The sequence below is a fragment of the Corvus moneduloides genome, chromosome 4, assembly GCF_009650955.1.
Source record: "Corvus moneduloides isolate bCorMon1 chromosome 4, bCorMon1.pri, whole genome shotgun sequence".
NCBI classification, from domain to species: Eukaryota; Metazoa; Chordata; class Aves; order Passeriformes; family Corvidae; genus Corvus; species Corvus moneduloides.
This window is the reverse complement of record NC_045479.1, coordinates 38,671,931-38,685,479: the sequence shown is the minus strand read 5'-3', so window position 1 is coordinate 38,685,479 and position 13,549 is coordinate 38,671,931. Positions and strand designations below refer to the sequence as shown.

The 13,549-nt window shown below is 40.5% G+C and overlaps 1 protein-coding gene across 6 annotated transcripts in view; it reads right to left on the bottom strand.

Annotated features, from left to right (window-relative positions):
- The window catches only part of ZFC3H1 (zinc finger C3H1-type containing), a 41,621-nt gene extending 34,698 nt beyond the window's left edge, over positions 1 to 6,923 (bottom strand). For all 6 annotated transcript variants that reach the window (XM_032105453.1, XM_032105457.1, XM_032105454.1 and 3 more), the window contains exons 1-2: positions 6,286 to 6,923; positions 1,489 to 1,908 (exon numbers count right to left, since the gene is read on the bottom strand). In XM_032105453.1, coding sequence (XP_031961344.1) covers positions 1,489 to 1,908; positions 6,286 to 6,865 — 1,000 coding nt within the window. In that variant the 5' untranslated portion in view covers positions 6,866 to 6,923. The remainder of the gene's footprint in view (positions 1 to 1,488; positions 1,909 to 6,285) is intronic.
- Between the last annotated feature and the right edge of the window lie 6,626 nt (positions 6,924 to 13,549).

Here is a 13,549-nt window from a genome sequence, read left to right as displayed (position 1 = left end):
TCACATCATTCATGTATCATAGATTTGAGTATCATGTAAAAATTAAATGCTCTTAATATGCATATTACAGCATCTATTTTTCACTACCATATGAACTGTATTCTCAACTCCAGTGCTTTTAAGTTTGGAAGTTGGATTTTTGAGACTGTTTTGCTTTTTAAATAGCTGCTTTACTCCTGTCCTGCTACGTTCTCTTCCCACAGGCTATTAGTTTTTCTTTTATCACGAAAATTTATTCGTTTTCTTCATCTCTGTCAATAAGAACTGTATGACTTCTTAAAGAACACAAGAAAAGTTTATTATTAATGGGAAACACAGGATGGGGAGAAATTACCTAGAATAAGGTGGTTTGACTACTAATTATCAGTTTTCTCTTTTGTTTTCTTTACAAGATCTGTCTCCTAAATTCTCATTCTGAAGTTACACATAAATCATTCTGACTTTCAGTGCTCTAGTCCAACCTTTCTTCATATTCCTGCCAATTACTCACCTGCAGTCTTATTCAATCCATTAACTACTTTGTCTCTTCCCACTCAAATTGATAGTTTATACACACTGGCAAATTAGGGAACATTAGATGACAAGTGATAGCCTCAAGCACCACCCTCAACCACAGCAATCACTTACTAAACTAAATGAAGCCTCAGAGTAGGAAGCTTAAGTCAGCTGCCTTATTTTGCAGCAGACTTAGTAGTAAGCTCAAGTGCTTTTACCACAAGTCAGCTGGAATATATATGATCACTTCTTTTTCAGTAACTGGCTAATGCATCTCAGCAATTACCCTCTTCAGTCAGCAGACCAGAACAATCTTTGACAAAACACTTATTCTACTCTTTGGCTGCACTTCTTCTATAAATCCTTTCTATTTCTGGCCTATGATTTCTTGACTATTTGTGAATATCAACAACGATGAAAACAATTCTCGTGAAAACATCTTATGGTGTTAATAATGCCAAGGTCGTGGGTTTGATCCCTGTAGGGGACATTAACTTAAGAGCTGGACTTGATGATCTTTGTGGGTGCCTTCCAACTCAGAATATTCCATGATCCTAGTCCTCCACTTCAGAAAACACACAAAGATGAAATGCAGAAAAAGGGATCTCTAAATGTTCTCTTTTCAGCTAAAAAATAACCACATATTGCTTCTGCAGAAAAGAACAAGGCAAATAAAGAAGTAAAACTTTCAGGGAAAAAAATCGGTGATTTCTGCTGTGAACAGCACTTTAAACCTTCAAGTCTTGTCCTCATGCTTTCTGCCAATCGGTCTAAAAGAACCACATTATTTAAAATCCAAAGCAAAAACATGCTTCCAAACATGTTTATGTAATTCAAGGAATTACAAAACACAAGAGTTAAGTATGTTGAATCTTTAACTTGTAACTTTTAACATTTTAATGGAAGTTTTCTCTGACACCTAATAAATACAATAGATAATAGCAAGTAAATAGAACTTCACAAGCTAAAATAACTTTATAAGTATTTCTTTACCTTGGCCAGATTCTGTTAGTTCAGATTTTTGCGAGGACTGCTTCATTCCTTCTTTGCCTTTTTTCAATCTGCTCCTCTCAGCTGGAGTAGGCAGTTTTTGTCTGAGAGGTTTCAGTTCAAATGCTTGAAAGCCCATAACCGGATTTTTCTCCTCAGGAGGTACTTCTTTTATAGCGTCCGTTTTAATACTGTCATTTTCTACAGTTATTTGGTCCTCAGTGTCCACTGTTTTTTCATCATCTTGTTTCTCATTTTCTTCCCTGTTGCTCAAAGCTAGTCTTTCATCTTTATTAATGTGTTCGAGTTCTAATTGTATCTGTTTATATTTCAAGAGCAGATCCTCAAAACTTTCTTCCACAGAGCTTTCATTTTTAGAAGAGTAGTTCTGCTTTCTAGATGGGGACCTTCCAAAAGTTTTGGCTGAATTACTGGTCAAGAAACTTAAGACGAGAATTTGCATAATCTTAAAACAGTGGCACTATTACCACGGAAGACTAAATTAAGACGAACATTAACTTATAGGTCATTTTTGTATATTTTATCTTAAGGTTAGCTTGAAAAATAGCCTTAATAAATACGAGTACCATGCAAAAGCTGTAGCCATTATTACATATTGACAAACATTTTCTCAAACCAACAATTTCAAATACCCTACTTATGACAAGAAGGTCATGAATTGCTGAGAAGTCTCATCTCTTACTCACACCATCCTCCTGGAAACAATAGCTATAATGCCGAGATGGTTCTCTATCATAGAAAGTCAGACTTCCAGAGTCCATAACTCCAGTATTGACTCCCCATCTAACATTCTGAAAAAGACAGGTTAAATTCCTTCTCAGTCATTTTATCCTTTCATAAAATGCCACGTCTAGCCAATACTAAGTCTGGCCATAGCACCATTACACACTGTCATATATGCAGTACAGCAAATGAGGTAAGGCACAGAAGAATCAATGAGCAACTGAAGGGAATAAAAAAAAGGGACTAAGACTTGTGATCAAAACATTCAGAAATGCTGAAGACGACTGGGAATTACTCAGAAAAGGTTGCCTATGAATGTCCAAGGCAAACAGTGGAAATATTCCATGCGGCACCTCTACCCACAACAAAAGTTGTCACTATTAGAGGTTCAACTCCTCTTACCTTAACCTGACACTTGAAAACTATCCTGTAAAATAATCATGCTCAAGGGGAAATCTTTTAAGATACCAAGTCAGGTTTTACTCATTTGACTCACAGTATCAACCCCACTGTGATAATAGCTGACTCACACCCAGTTACGTGAAATACTTCTTCAACAACGTCTTAAACGTTAAACGGCATGTCTTAAAACAATAAACAGAGTAAAACTATAAGCTAAAATAGGTATCCTCTGAAGACAGACATACTGAATCCAGAAGAAAACATTTTTGTCTTCTGCTCATAACAAGCATCAACTACTTGGATGTTTTGCTATGTTAAGTTCTAACATAAGTATGAAGAATCTTGATATGTATACTACAAAAGCTACTTCCGTAATACCAGGAAATGTTTTGCTATACAGTGTTTTCTGAAGTGTCAGCACAAAAAGCAGAAACTAGCAAAGATAAAGTACATAGAATCCAAAAAGCAATCAAACAATCTATAAATATGCTGAAAATACTAAAAACTATGTGCAATATAACACCAAATCATGCAATAAGCATATTTGTGAAATTCCGTTCCAACACATTTCCACTTTCAAAGAGCCAGCTACTTTTGTAATTTTGTAAATCACAGGAAATTCTGAAGTTAATTGACTTATCATAATTTATAAAAGTAAGCCGCACTGTTATTTGCTATTGAAATGCTTCAACAGCTTCTAAAGTCATCTGGAAATGGCTAACAAGACAGTTTTGAGATGTTTTTCGTGCTCACAATAATACAATTGCTAGGAGCTCCCACAATGGTGTTAACCAGAAATTCTGTGGTTCACATATGTAGAAATATTTTTATGTGGTTCTACATATAGAATGCAAGACTCCATTAAGTGCTTTGAAAGGCAGACAGGCATATATATATATTAAAACAACAATGGTGCTTCAACCAACTTCATCTGAGAACCAAAATGAAGAAATGGGGCATTAGAAATGAAGAAAAATGTACACTGTGAAAAATTCAGAATTCAATGGAAACAGAAACTCCCATTTAGGTTCTATATTTCAGACTCAAATTCCACACTTCTCTATGCAAGAATTCCTGGAGAATTACTATATAACAGCTTCACACTAACGCTGCCAAGAATTGAAAGAGAAAAGCCTATTAAAAGCTAACACCCTAAAAAAAAGTAACAAGAATTCTTGAAGTGCTCCACCATGTCCTTTACTCCACTTACATATATATTCCGCCAAAACGTGGTGAAAAGCACAACTTCATAGGTTAAATCAAGTAAAAAAAATCTGTCTTACCAGACTGTCTTGGTTTAACACCAGTCAGCAACTTATTACCACACAGCCACACTCTCACTCCTCCCTCCTCTCCATGGTGGGATGGGGAAAGAACTTGGAAAAAGGTAATGTGGGTTGAGGGAAAGTGGGTTGAAAAAAGAACAGTTTAATAACGGAAATCAAGTAAAATAGTAGTAACAACAGAAAGGGAGATAACAAAAAGAGAGAGTGGAATAACGCCCAAGGAAGGAGGGTGATACAACATACGATTGCTCACCACCCACTAAGAGATGCCCAGCCCATCCCCAAGCAGCAATCAGTGGCTCTCAGCCACAGTTTATACACCAGGTTTGACGTTCTGCGGTATGCAACACCACTTTGGCTAAGTTTGGGTCTCAGTTTTGCGCACTACCAGCTTCTTGGGCACCTCCTCACTGGCAGAGCATGGGACACTGGAAGTCAACTTAGTGTAGGCACTACTCAACACCTAAAACATCAGTGTGCTATCAACATTATTCTCATACTAAATCCAAAACACAGCATTGCACCAGCTAGTAAGAAGAAAAGGAACTCCATCCCAGCCAAAACCAGGACTCAATACACTTAAAACATTTTAGTTTCTGGGAGGAACTTCTAATACCATTCCAGGCCATGAGGCTCCTTGCACCAGTTGATATGAAAGTCTCCTCTGAAGCCACATACCAATGAACTACACTGGTACTCCATTAATGTTAGCAACATGAAGGTGCCTTAATATTTATGAATTCTCTAATACTGACTCTATTAGGTGGCAAGGATGTGACAAACACAGAAAGTAGCTCATATTGAGAGAAAATCATGGACCTTCCTTAACTACATGATCCATAAACAACTGAATGTTCACTTATTAAAGAGCAAGAGTAACAGAACATTATCTACCATGTTTAAACAGAAGAGCAAATCTTAAGTGCCAGGAGTAAAAACACATCTAACATCCGCATTCTCTGCTTTTGGTTTGAAAATGGAATTATTGGCTTCTGAATGCTCTTTTAATTAAAGGGGAGAAGGAGACTGCATCAGTGTTAAGAAACATTGCAAGGTCTGTTTAGGACAATACAAACATTTGCTCTGCAAATTACTGCTTATACAGAAAGTAACCACTTTTGGCTACTCAGAGCAACACTGCAAATTAAGTGTCTTGAAAACTATTTTCAGCACTAGAATTGCCTTACTGTGAAAACTTGGGCAAATCACATCTTCACTCGTTGCCTCTCAAGATAAAACCCTTGAATGAAAGGTTCCGATGAAGCCTTCAATAATGCTGCAACTTTACCACGAGACTTAATAAAAACATCTCTATTGCTATTTTACATATTCCATCCACATTTAAACAAATAAAAAATATTAATGACATAAATAATAATATAAAACACAAGGATCCGAGGGATCAACCTGCACAGTCTAGCAAACACACATCCTTTGATATTGATATGAAGGACAATAAAACACTGCAAAATTCTGGAGAACAGGATTTAACCGCCATCTCTCTTGCTCAGTGTTTTTTACCTCTCATCTACAGCTTCAGTTAGGCAACAATGCAGTTACATGAAGTAACCAGGCTGCCCCAAGCTACACTCAGCGTCAGTTCTTTACATTACTTGTTACAGCAAACAAGAAAAATTGGGGAAGCTTTTCCCACCACTTTCACAACTCCTGCTCCTAAAAGGATGAAATATCAGAATTCTGAGAGTCACCTAAACCTCTTAAGAGCAATCAGTGGAGAACATCCTACAAGGAATGTGAATATGGCTTTTATTTGAATGCCCACATAAACCACAGTTTGTGTATGCAGACCCACTTCAGCTTAGCTAAAACTGACTAAAGCTAAACCTATGTACAATAGCCTCTGAAGGGATGAAAGTGAGAAAGAAAAAAACACAGTAGATCCTTCGTTGCACAATATAGGAAATTAACAAGCTTAGCGTTTTAGCTTTACAATTGCGACACTAATTATACATATTAACACTGCCGCACCAAAGACTGACCCCACCTCACAATCTTCACACTTCGGGCTAGAAAAGCAGCCGCCTGGAATCCAACCGACAAAAGCTTCCTTTCAGGCTATGCTTTTTCTTTTTCCTTACACCCGACGGATCGGCCAAGCCGCAAGCCAGATCACGGCAGTAATCCGACTTCCCAGCAGCCTCTCCTTGAACAGGGCCGGCTGCCCCAGCCAACCCCCAGGATTAGCTTGAGAGCCTTCCTCTCCGTTACCGCTTCGGGAATCCCACTGCCAGAGCGGGAGGGAAACGCGACCCTTCCCAGGGCTTTCGGCCACGTAGCGCGGCACCGCCACACCCAGGCCCACCGCAGCAGCACAGGCCCCCCGCCCCCGCTCACGTCTCAAGGATACATTTTCGAGGCGAGGGCTCCCTCCAGCCCTGGCTGCTACTGAACCCGCCGCTGCCTCCCCCTCCGGGCGGCCTCCCCGGAGGGTTGCCTGGCCGATCGCTGCAGCCTCGGCTCCGGCCCCAGCGCCCACCGCCCCGGTAGGGCCGGCCTCGGAAGCGGAACCGGTCCAGGGCGTTGTGGCTGCGCTCCCAGAAAGAGAGCCGGGGGCCCGTGTCGGAGTGCGAGCCCGGCGGCATCCGCGGTGCCGGTGGGTGGGAGCGGAATGAGTCCTTAGGCCGGTAGCCGCCGTGGCCGTGCACGTGTCCCGTGTCGGGCGGGGGCTGGTGCCGCGAGCGCGGGAAGGGCCGCCCGGAGGAGGACACGGAGCCGCTCCCGTGGAGCCCGGGGGGCGGCCGGCGCCTCGAGTACGGCCTGCTACTGCTGCTGCTGCTGCCGAGGCCGCCGGCACGCTCGGAGCCGCCGCCACAGGGCCCGAAGCCGTTGTTGTCATCGTCGCTGATCTCGCCGTCCTCCAGCTCCCCTTCCTCCTTCGGGGAGAGCCCGCTGGGGTCGGGCGCGGCCGCCGCCTCCGCGGCCGCCATGGACCCACGACAACGGTCTCGGCGCGCCCTGCACCCCCTCCACCGGCCCGCGCGAACTCTCGCGAGACTGCGCCCCGTCCCTCCCACCCCAAAGGGGACAGAGATACGACGCGTAAGAAAAGAAGAGGCGCGGGGCAACGCCCTTATTGCGGGGTATCCTGGGTAATGTAGTTTCCCGCTCAGGGCGAGGCCTCGCAAGGGGATAGCCGGCGCCTCAGCCTATCGCGCGGCGGCGGCGGGCGCCAATGGGCGCGCGGCCCGCCATGTTGGTAGAGGAGGGGAGCGAGGAGGCCGCCATCTTACCGAAGGGCACGGCTCTATGTGGGCAGGGAGTGGTGGCGGGGCACGGCAGCGGGCTGGGCTGCCCTGCCCTGCCCTGCCTTGCCTTGCCTTGCCTTGCCTTGCCCTCTCCTCTCCTCTCCTCTCATCTCCCGCTGGACGGTCAGCGGCAGCTCTCCTTGGCGCTGTCCAGGCTGCGCCAAGTAAGGTGCTTCGGGGGCTTGGGCCTCCTGGGTGTTCATTGCGGGTGCTGGCTACCATTCCTGTGTTGTTTGGGCCCGTGTCCTACTGCTCCCCCCCAAACAGTGCACAGGCTGCTAAAGAAGGGAAAGCAGCGGGTGTTCAGGCATTAACCCCCAGCACCCTCCCAGTAGCTAAGCTAGTGTTAAAATCTTTAAGACGGAAGTTTCTGTGAAGCTTTCCAGACCTGTAATTGCCTAGAAGTTCAGATTGGCCCTAATGCCTTCAGTGACGTAAGTGACAAGCAAGCATCGGAGAGGGTAAAGCAATTGCATAAACACCTTCACTTCAATCATTTGTTCTATTTTCATATCTCTAAGTAGCATTCTGTTGCTACCTAGTTGGTTGTTAAGGGATGCAACATCCTACCAAGAGTGCTGACTGGAGAGCAGTGATGACTTTCTTGTGCAGAAGGAACCTCATTTTAAAAAAAGCCTTTCTAGGTTAGATCGGTGTCTCCTGTAAAACTCAGAAAACCTGACTTTTGAAACTGAGAAACATGAGAGATTCTTTTCCATTATGCATGCTAAATGTCTTTGCAGATTTGCCATGATTTTTAAACTTGGAGAAAGATGAGCGCATCTTTGTGCCTTTCCTGAGAGTGAATGTTTTGTTGGGTATTTTTTAGTGAGTAACATGCTATGAAATCACAAGCACCAAAATAAAACTCGGTATCATGTTACTATTTATTTTCCTTTGCCTTCCTCTCTAGACTTAGTTTAAATCCAACAAGTATAGAGGGAGTGGATAATACATATGCTTTGTAAAGTCCAAAATGTTATGCTAAACAAGCTTACTTTTCTTTGCTCAAAACACTTTCTACCCTTTTTTTGGTCTAACTGGACAAACGACATGACTCAAAATAGATTCCAGTGACTTCATGCAAAACAGGGTAATGTAATGTGTACATAATATCCAAAATTTCTCAGTTTTTTTCTGTTTAAAACTGTGCATTCTTTGAAGATATTTACAGGGAAGCAAGTTAAAGGTTTGCTGTTTCACTCCCCCTCCTCACCCCACATATTTATCATTCTACATTAATGTGCTATTTGTGTCAGTACTTCTGTTCAAATAGTTGGTATCCCTAGGAATATCCCCAGGAATCAGGCTTACATTTTTACATATCTCACAGTACTAAAAACACGCAAATGTGACATAGGACATATTAAAAACTTTTTCAAGTAGCAGCTGGACAGGTCTCTTAAACATTGCTAGGTGCCTATGTCCATCTCTGAAATCTAATCCACTGTAGTTACAAAGCAGTTTCAGTATCACTACATGTAAGCTGCAGAAATTTCCCTCCTGCCACACATGTCCTTACTTGGCCATCCCGGAGCTTTGCATACATCTGATTCCAGTTGCCTTTGTACAGTTACCTTTATTTCTAAGTGTTTTCACACACCAGTAGCAGGAAATTAGTATCTTTTAGACTAGAAAGGAAAATGTTTATAGAACTGTAAGGTATTGGCAAAACATCAGCTCTTTTATGGGAAATTACCCTGACGTGGGTATTCCCACTCTGTTGATTGTTATTGTATGTTTGCCTACTGTTCATCCAACAAGTGTGCTGAGTTTATTCAACAATGCTACATGATCTGTATTATAAATTTCTATCTAAGAGAAAACTTAACCATCTGTGCTTAACCATCTGTAAAAGAAGACCCTGAGAATCTTCCAGTGGTTTTGCATATCCTGTGGTATCATATATCCTTTCTTTCATTTCAGTCATCTGATACTCCTAGCTTTTTCCTATCATCTAGGGTTATCATGCAAGGAATTTTAAATTTTCAGAAACAAGCAGATTCACCACAGTTAATCAGTAGAGAAATTGATAGTGTTAAATTCTTTTCTGTAAAGGGTATAAAATATCATGTGTAAAAAGAATATTTTTTTCGGATGGTTTTGCTACCTACACATTTGAACAAAGGTCATAAATATTTGAAAACTGCAAGGGAGCTGTCATTCAAATAGAAAGAATAAATATGAAGAAACTTCCTTGCTTATGACATGAGTAATAGATTAAGAAATTTTTTGTGAGGTTTCGTTGCAATGTGTGAATTTAAGACAAAAAATAAAGAAATTTTATTTTAGCTGCATTTGACTTCATGCCTTTGAAACAGATTATATTGATGCTGGAGAAAAAGTTTTTGTATTAAATACTGAATATATTTTCAGTAAAGGACAAATAGAATCATTTAAAATACAGAAGACCATACATTTTAATACAGGAACACAGAATTTGACTTGTTTCAAAATTTGAGGCAGGAAATTAGTAACATGTTTACCATGTAAATTAAATTCAATGATAAAAAGTAAGGTGAATTTTATTTTTACAGAAGCACAGTCTGAGTTATAAGGACTGGGCCAGATTTCAGAATATAAAAGATGTTCAGTATCTTTTGGTACTACATGGCTTAGGCAAAAATTTTTTTTCTCTTCTTGTTTTGCAAGTGTCAATTACAATCATAGGTTCAGGGTGGATCCCCTGGTTGGTGAGGTAACAAAGATTTATGTATTCTTTGCATTTCTTCTGCAGTTTCATGGTTGATCCTGTGCTGTGCCTGTGGCAGCTGACACGCTATCCAGTTAATCGATAATTTGATATGTTCGTTGCATGATCTCACATAATTTTATTGTTCTGTTTCTTAACTAATTTCTTCTGGATTTTTTAATTCTTTTTTTAACAGAAACCTGTGTGCAATCTTCCAAAGAAGAGAGCAGTTTCTATCCAAGCAGGAACATCCAACACCCAGTTTCAAAATAAACACTAAATGTAGGTAAGTTCTTATTGAACAGTCTGACCACAGTGTCTTGAACACAATATATTCAAAATACATACGAAAGTAAAAAGAAGTAAAAATTAGAGGAGACTATAAGTTTGAAAAACGGAACAAAGGATCACATTCAAATAGCAGGCAGAGCTGGACAATGATAGATTGAAATGCCTCATGACATGCTTAAAATCAAATATTATTTCACCAAGAGATATATCTGAACAGAGTATAGTACATATCTAAAAGAATCTTTTCTTGAATGAGGTAAAAGTACGAGATATTTGTTTGAGATAGGAGATTAAAATGAGATATTTTACAGAAGATTATTTATAAAAGCTTTTCAAATAAAAAAGTAGTCTGTAATCTTTACTTTGGTATTTATGGTGAGTTAATGCTAAAATATGAATCAGTGACATTGTTATGTTCTCAGACATGCACTTGGTGATGAGAAAAATCTCCTTTTTATGACTGTGCAATTATTTAGTACCTATCAGTTACTAAAGAAGACTTCTTTAAAATCTGGAAGATGTCAAAACGTTATTTTAGGTTTTCACCTCAGGTACTAATAGTCTGATGGAAGAGCTGAGAGTTCTGTCTTTCCCAAACTGCATACAAGAAGCTTTTTTCTTTTGGAAGAGGTTTTATTTTTAGGAACATGAAATAGTCACTGCAGATAACTTCAGATGGAACACATTCAAGTAGCAGTTAACTCCCTCCTGTTAGATGTTGCTAAAAAGAATGGCAATTCCCTCTCAGGAATCTCAGCACCCTTTCCTGTATCCCCAGAGGTTTTCAACTGAGGATCTTCATTGGTACTTGAGACCCTACATAAGCCTTTGAGCAAGGACTCCTAGAAGTGAGCAACATGTTGAAGAGAAGTAAGCAAGCAATGTCAGAAACTGAACCATAGAACTTGTGCCCTCTTTAAGGCAAAGAAGACTGTGGGCTTCTTCTGTTGAGTTTGTACTTGCATTGGACACCTAGACCAATGTTAACCCCAAAGACTGTGATGAGTATGTAATGCTTTTTTTTTGTCCTTTGATGGGATGTTTGGTCTTGCTTAATTCTTCAAATTGTGTACATGATTGATAATAGTTATTTATATTGTTATTTATAGGGTGCAGATGCTACAGCCCAGTTAGAGATATTTAACAGATCAAGTGGCTGTGGTAATTTTTCATGCTTGGTTAGATATGCAAGTACATATATAGTAGATCAAATGCAGCACTTTCCACTATTTTGGTATTTTCCTCAGTGTTTTTTAAACACTTCAGATATTCCTCAAAACATAAAGTCTGAAACTAAAAGCTCAAATTGGCATGATTTAAAATAATATAAGCAATTGTAACTTTTCTATTTGACAGGTAAATACTGCAATGGATTTGGTTCCATACAGAATGCTGGAAGGAGAAAGAAGTGAAAAAATAAACTTCACAATAATTTCCTGAGACTTTTTTTTCTGATGAGGAGTGTGAAATTATACTGTAGCATTGTCATCTATGTATGGAAGGTACAATACCCTTCTTTTTGTTAAAAACACTGTAGAAACGTACAGAAGCAATATCCTATCATGTCCTGCAGTTTTGGGAATTACTCTGTCCCATGTGGCATGTTGCATTTGCTTTCAAGTAACGAGTGTTCCCAGATGCAACTAATCCCAGGTGGTGGGTAGGAGTTGGAGCTTCATGCATATCTCTATTGGATCAGCTTAGAACAGTTCCCATTTGTGACCTTGGAAAAGGAATTTTTGCCTTCAGGGTTTTTCAGATTGGTTGTTTTACTGACAAATTACATGCTATGGGAAGCATGATGACACCTTCACTAGAGTGAAGAGGGATATTGGAACACACCCAACATTTTGAAACATTTAAGTCTTTAGCATAATGGTAGGCCAACAGAAGAAAGGTATTTTAATAGTTTATGCAAAGATACAAAGACTTTCAACTGTTTGAGGACAGAGCAAACAGTCTGGATTGTTGATGGATCTGATGCTGTTGAATTTGAGTCGTGCATGTGTCACCTGGGTGTAGACTCAGGTCTGTGGTCCCCAATGGTGGTACATTCAGAGGCAAGTTCTGGAAGGATTTTTTTCAACCTGTGAGTGTATAGTCTTCCCACTATTAGAGCTCACCTGTATCTTGGATCTGTGTGGTGGATTAGGTGAGCTCTAATTAAATTGGAAAAGTGCTGCAGCATTGCTGCGCTCTTACAGAAAACTTGGGGCAAACCAAGCTTGTTGTACTGATGCAATCACACTCCCTTGCTAGGCGAGCCACTAGGTGAGTGACACCAGCAAAGTAAGTGAGAAGAACCTGAGGTGCAACAAGGTGGTTATCCGGGGAGGGCCATGAGGAATCAAGGTGTAACTGGCACAGCCAGGGAATGTTTTCATCTCCCAGGGCTGGGTCCTGCAAAACAGTTGTGAAAGAGAATTAAACTGATATGTAAAGAGGTGTGACATGACCCTCAGTGCCAGAGGGTCAGCTTTTCGAGCAGCACTTCACTGTTATTTTTAAATGTAATCTCTACTATAAATATGTAGGAAAATCAAAGAATTTTAGATGTTTGTCCTGCTCCAAATATCTTTTCTTTATACTATCTTCAGGAAAGTTCAGGAACCTTAACTTGGCAAGGAAACAAGTTGAAGGGGATGGTAGTCACAAAGGCCCCAGTTTAAGGCACAGAGGGTTGATATTTGACTTTGCCTGTGCTGCCAAATAACTGGGCTTAGATCCAGTCCCTCAAGACCAGTTGGTGCTTAGGACTAGCCCACTCTCTAGGGACTTCCTGGAATCGTCTCCTCAGAAGAGTCCAAATACATCTGGAGAGTAAGTTTACAGTTAAGCAGTGTCAATTACTGAGAGGTCAGTGCTTCAGCTGCTCCCAGCTGCTATTTATTTTTTTTTCGTTTAGCAGTATAAATATATCATCGAAGTCTTCTCTCTTAGTGAACGGAGAAAGAAAAATTTCTTTACTGGTTGTTTCAGTTCCCCTAATGTAAAGTGATTTCAGAGAGGAGATACATTGCAGGAATCTCATTGTGTTAATTAGTAGGAGGATGATGACATCTATAGCCTCAAATAGACTCTATATATGAAAATGTCCTAAGACAAAGAGTTCTTGAACATCATGCCATGAGCCATTCCTGCAAAAGTTTCAGTACCTTATGTCAGCCAGCAGTTACTAGTGGCCTGCTTATTGTACAGAAATCTTTTCATTACTAGTCATATTTGGATGTGAGCCTTTTCTAGTGGAACTGTAAGATCAGTTTTCAGGAAGAAAAATAACAAATTCAGAAGCTCTCCATGTGGCAGATCTGACTCCGGAAGAGTTCTCGAGTTGCTCATTTTCACAGCTTTTGACATAAGTTCTTTTGGGTTTGAATCTTTGG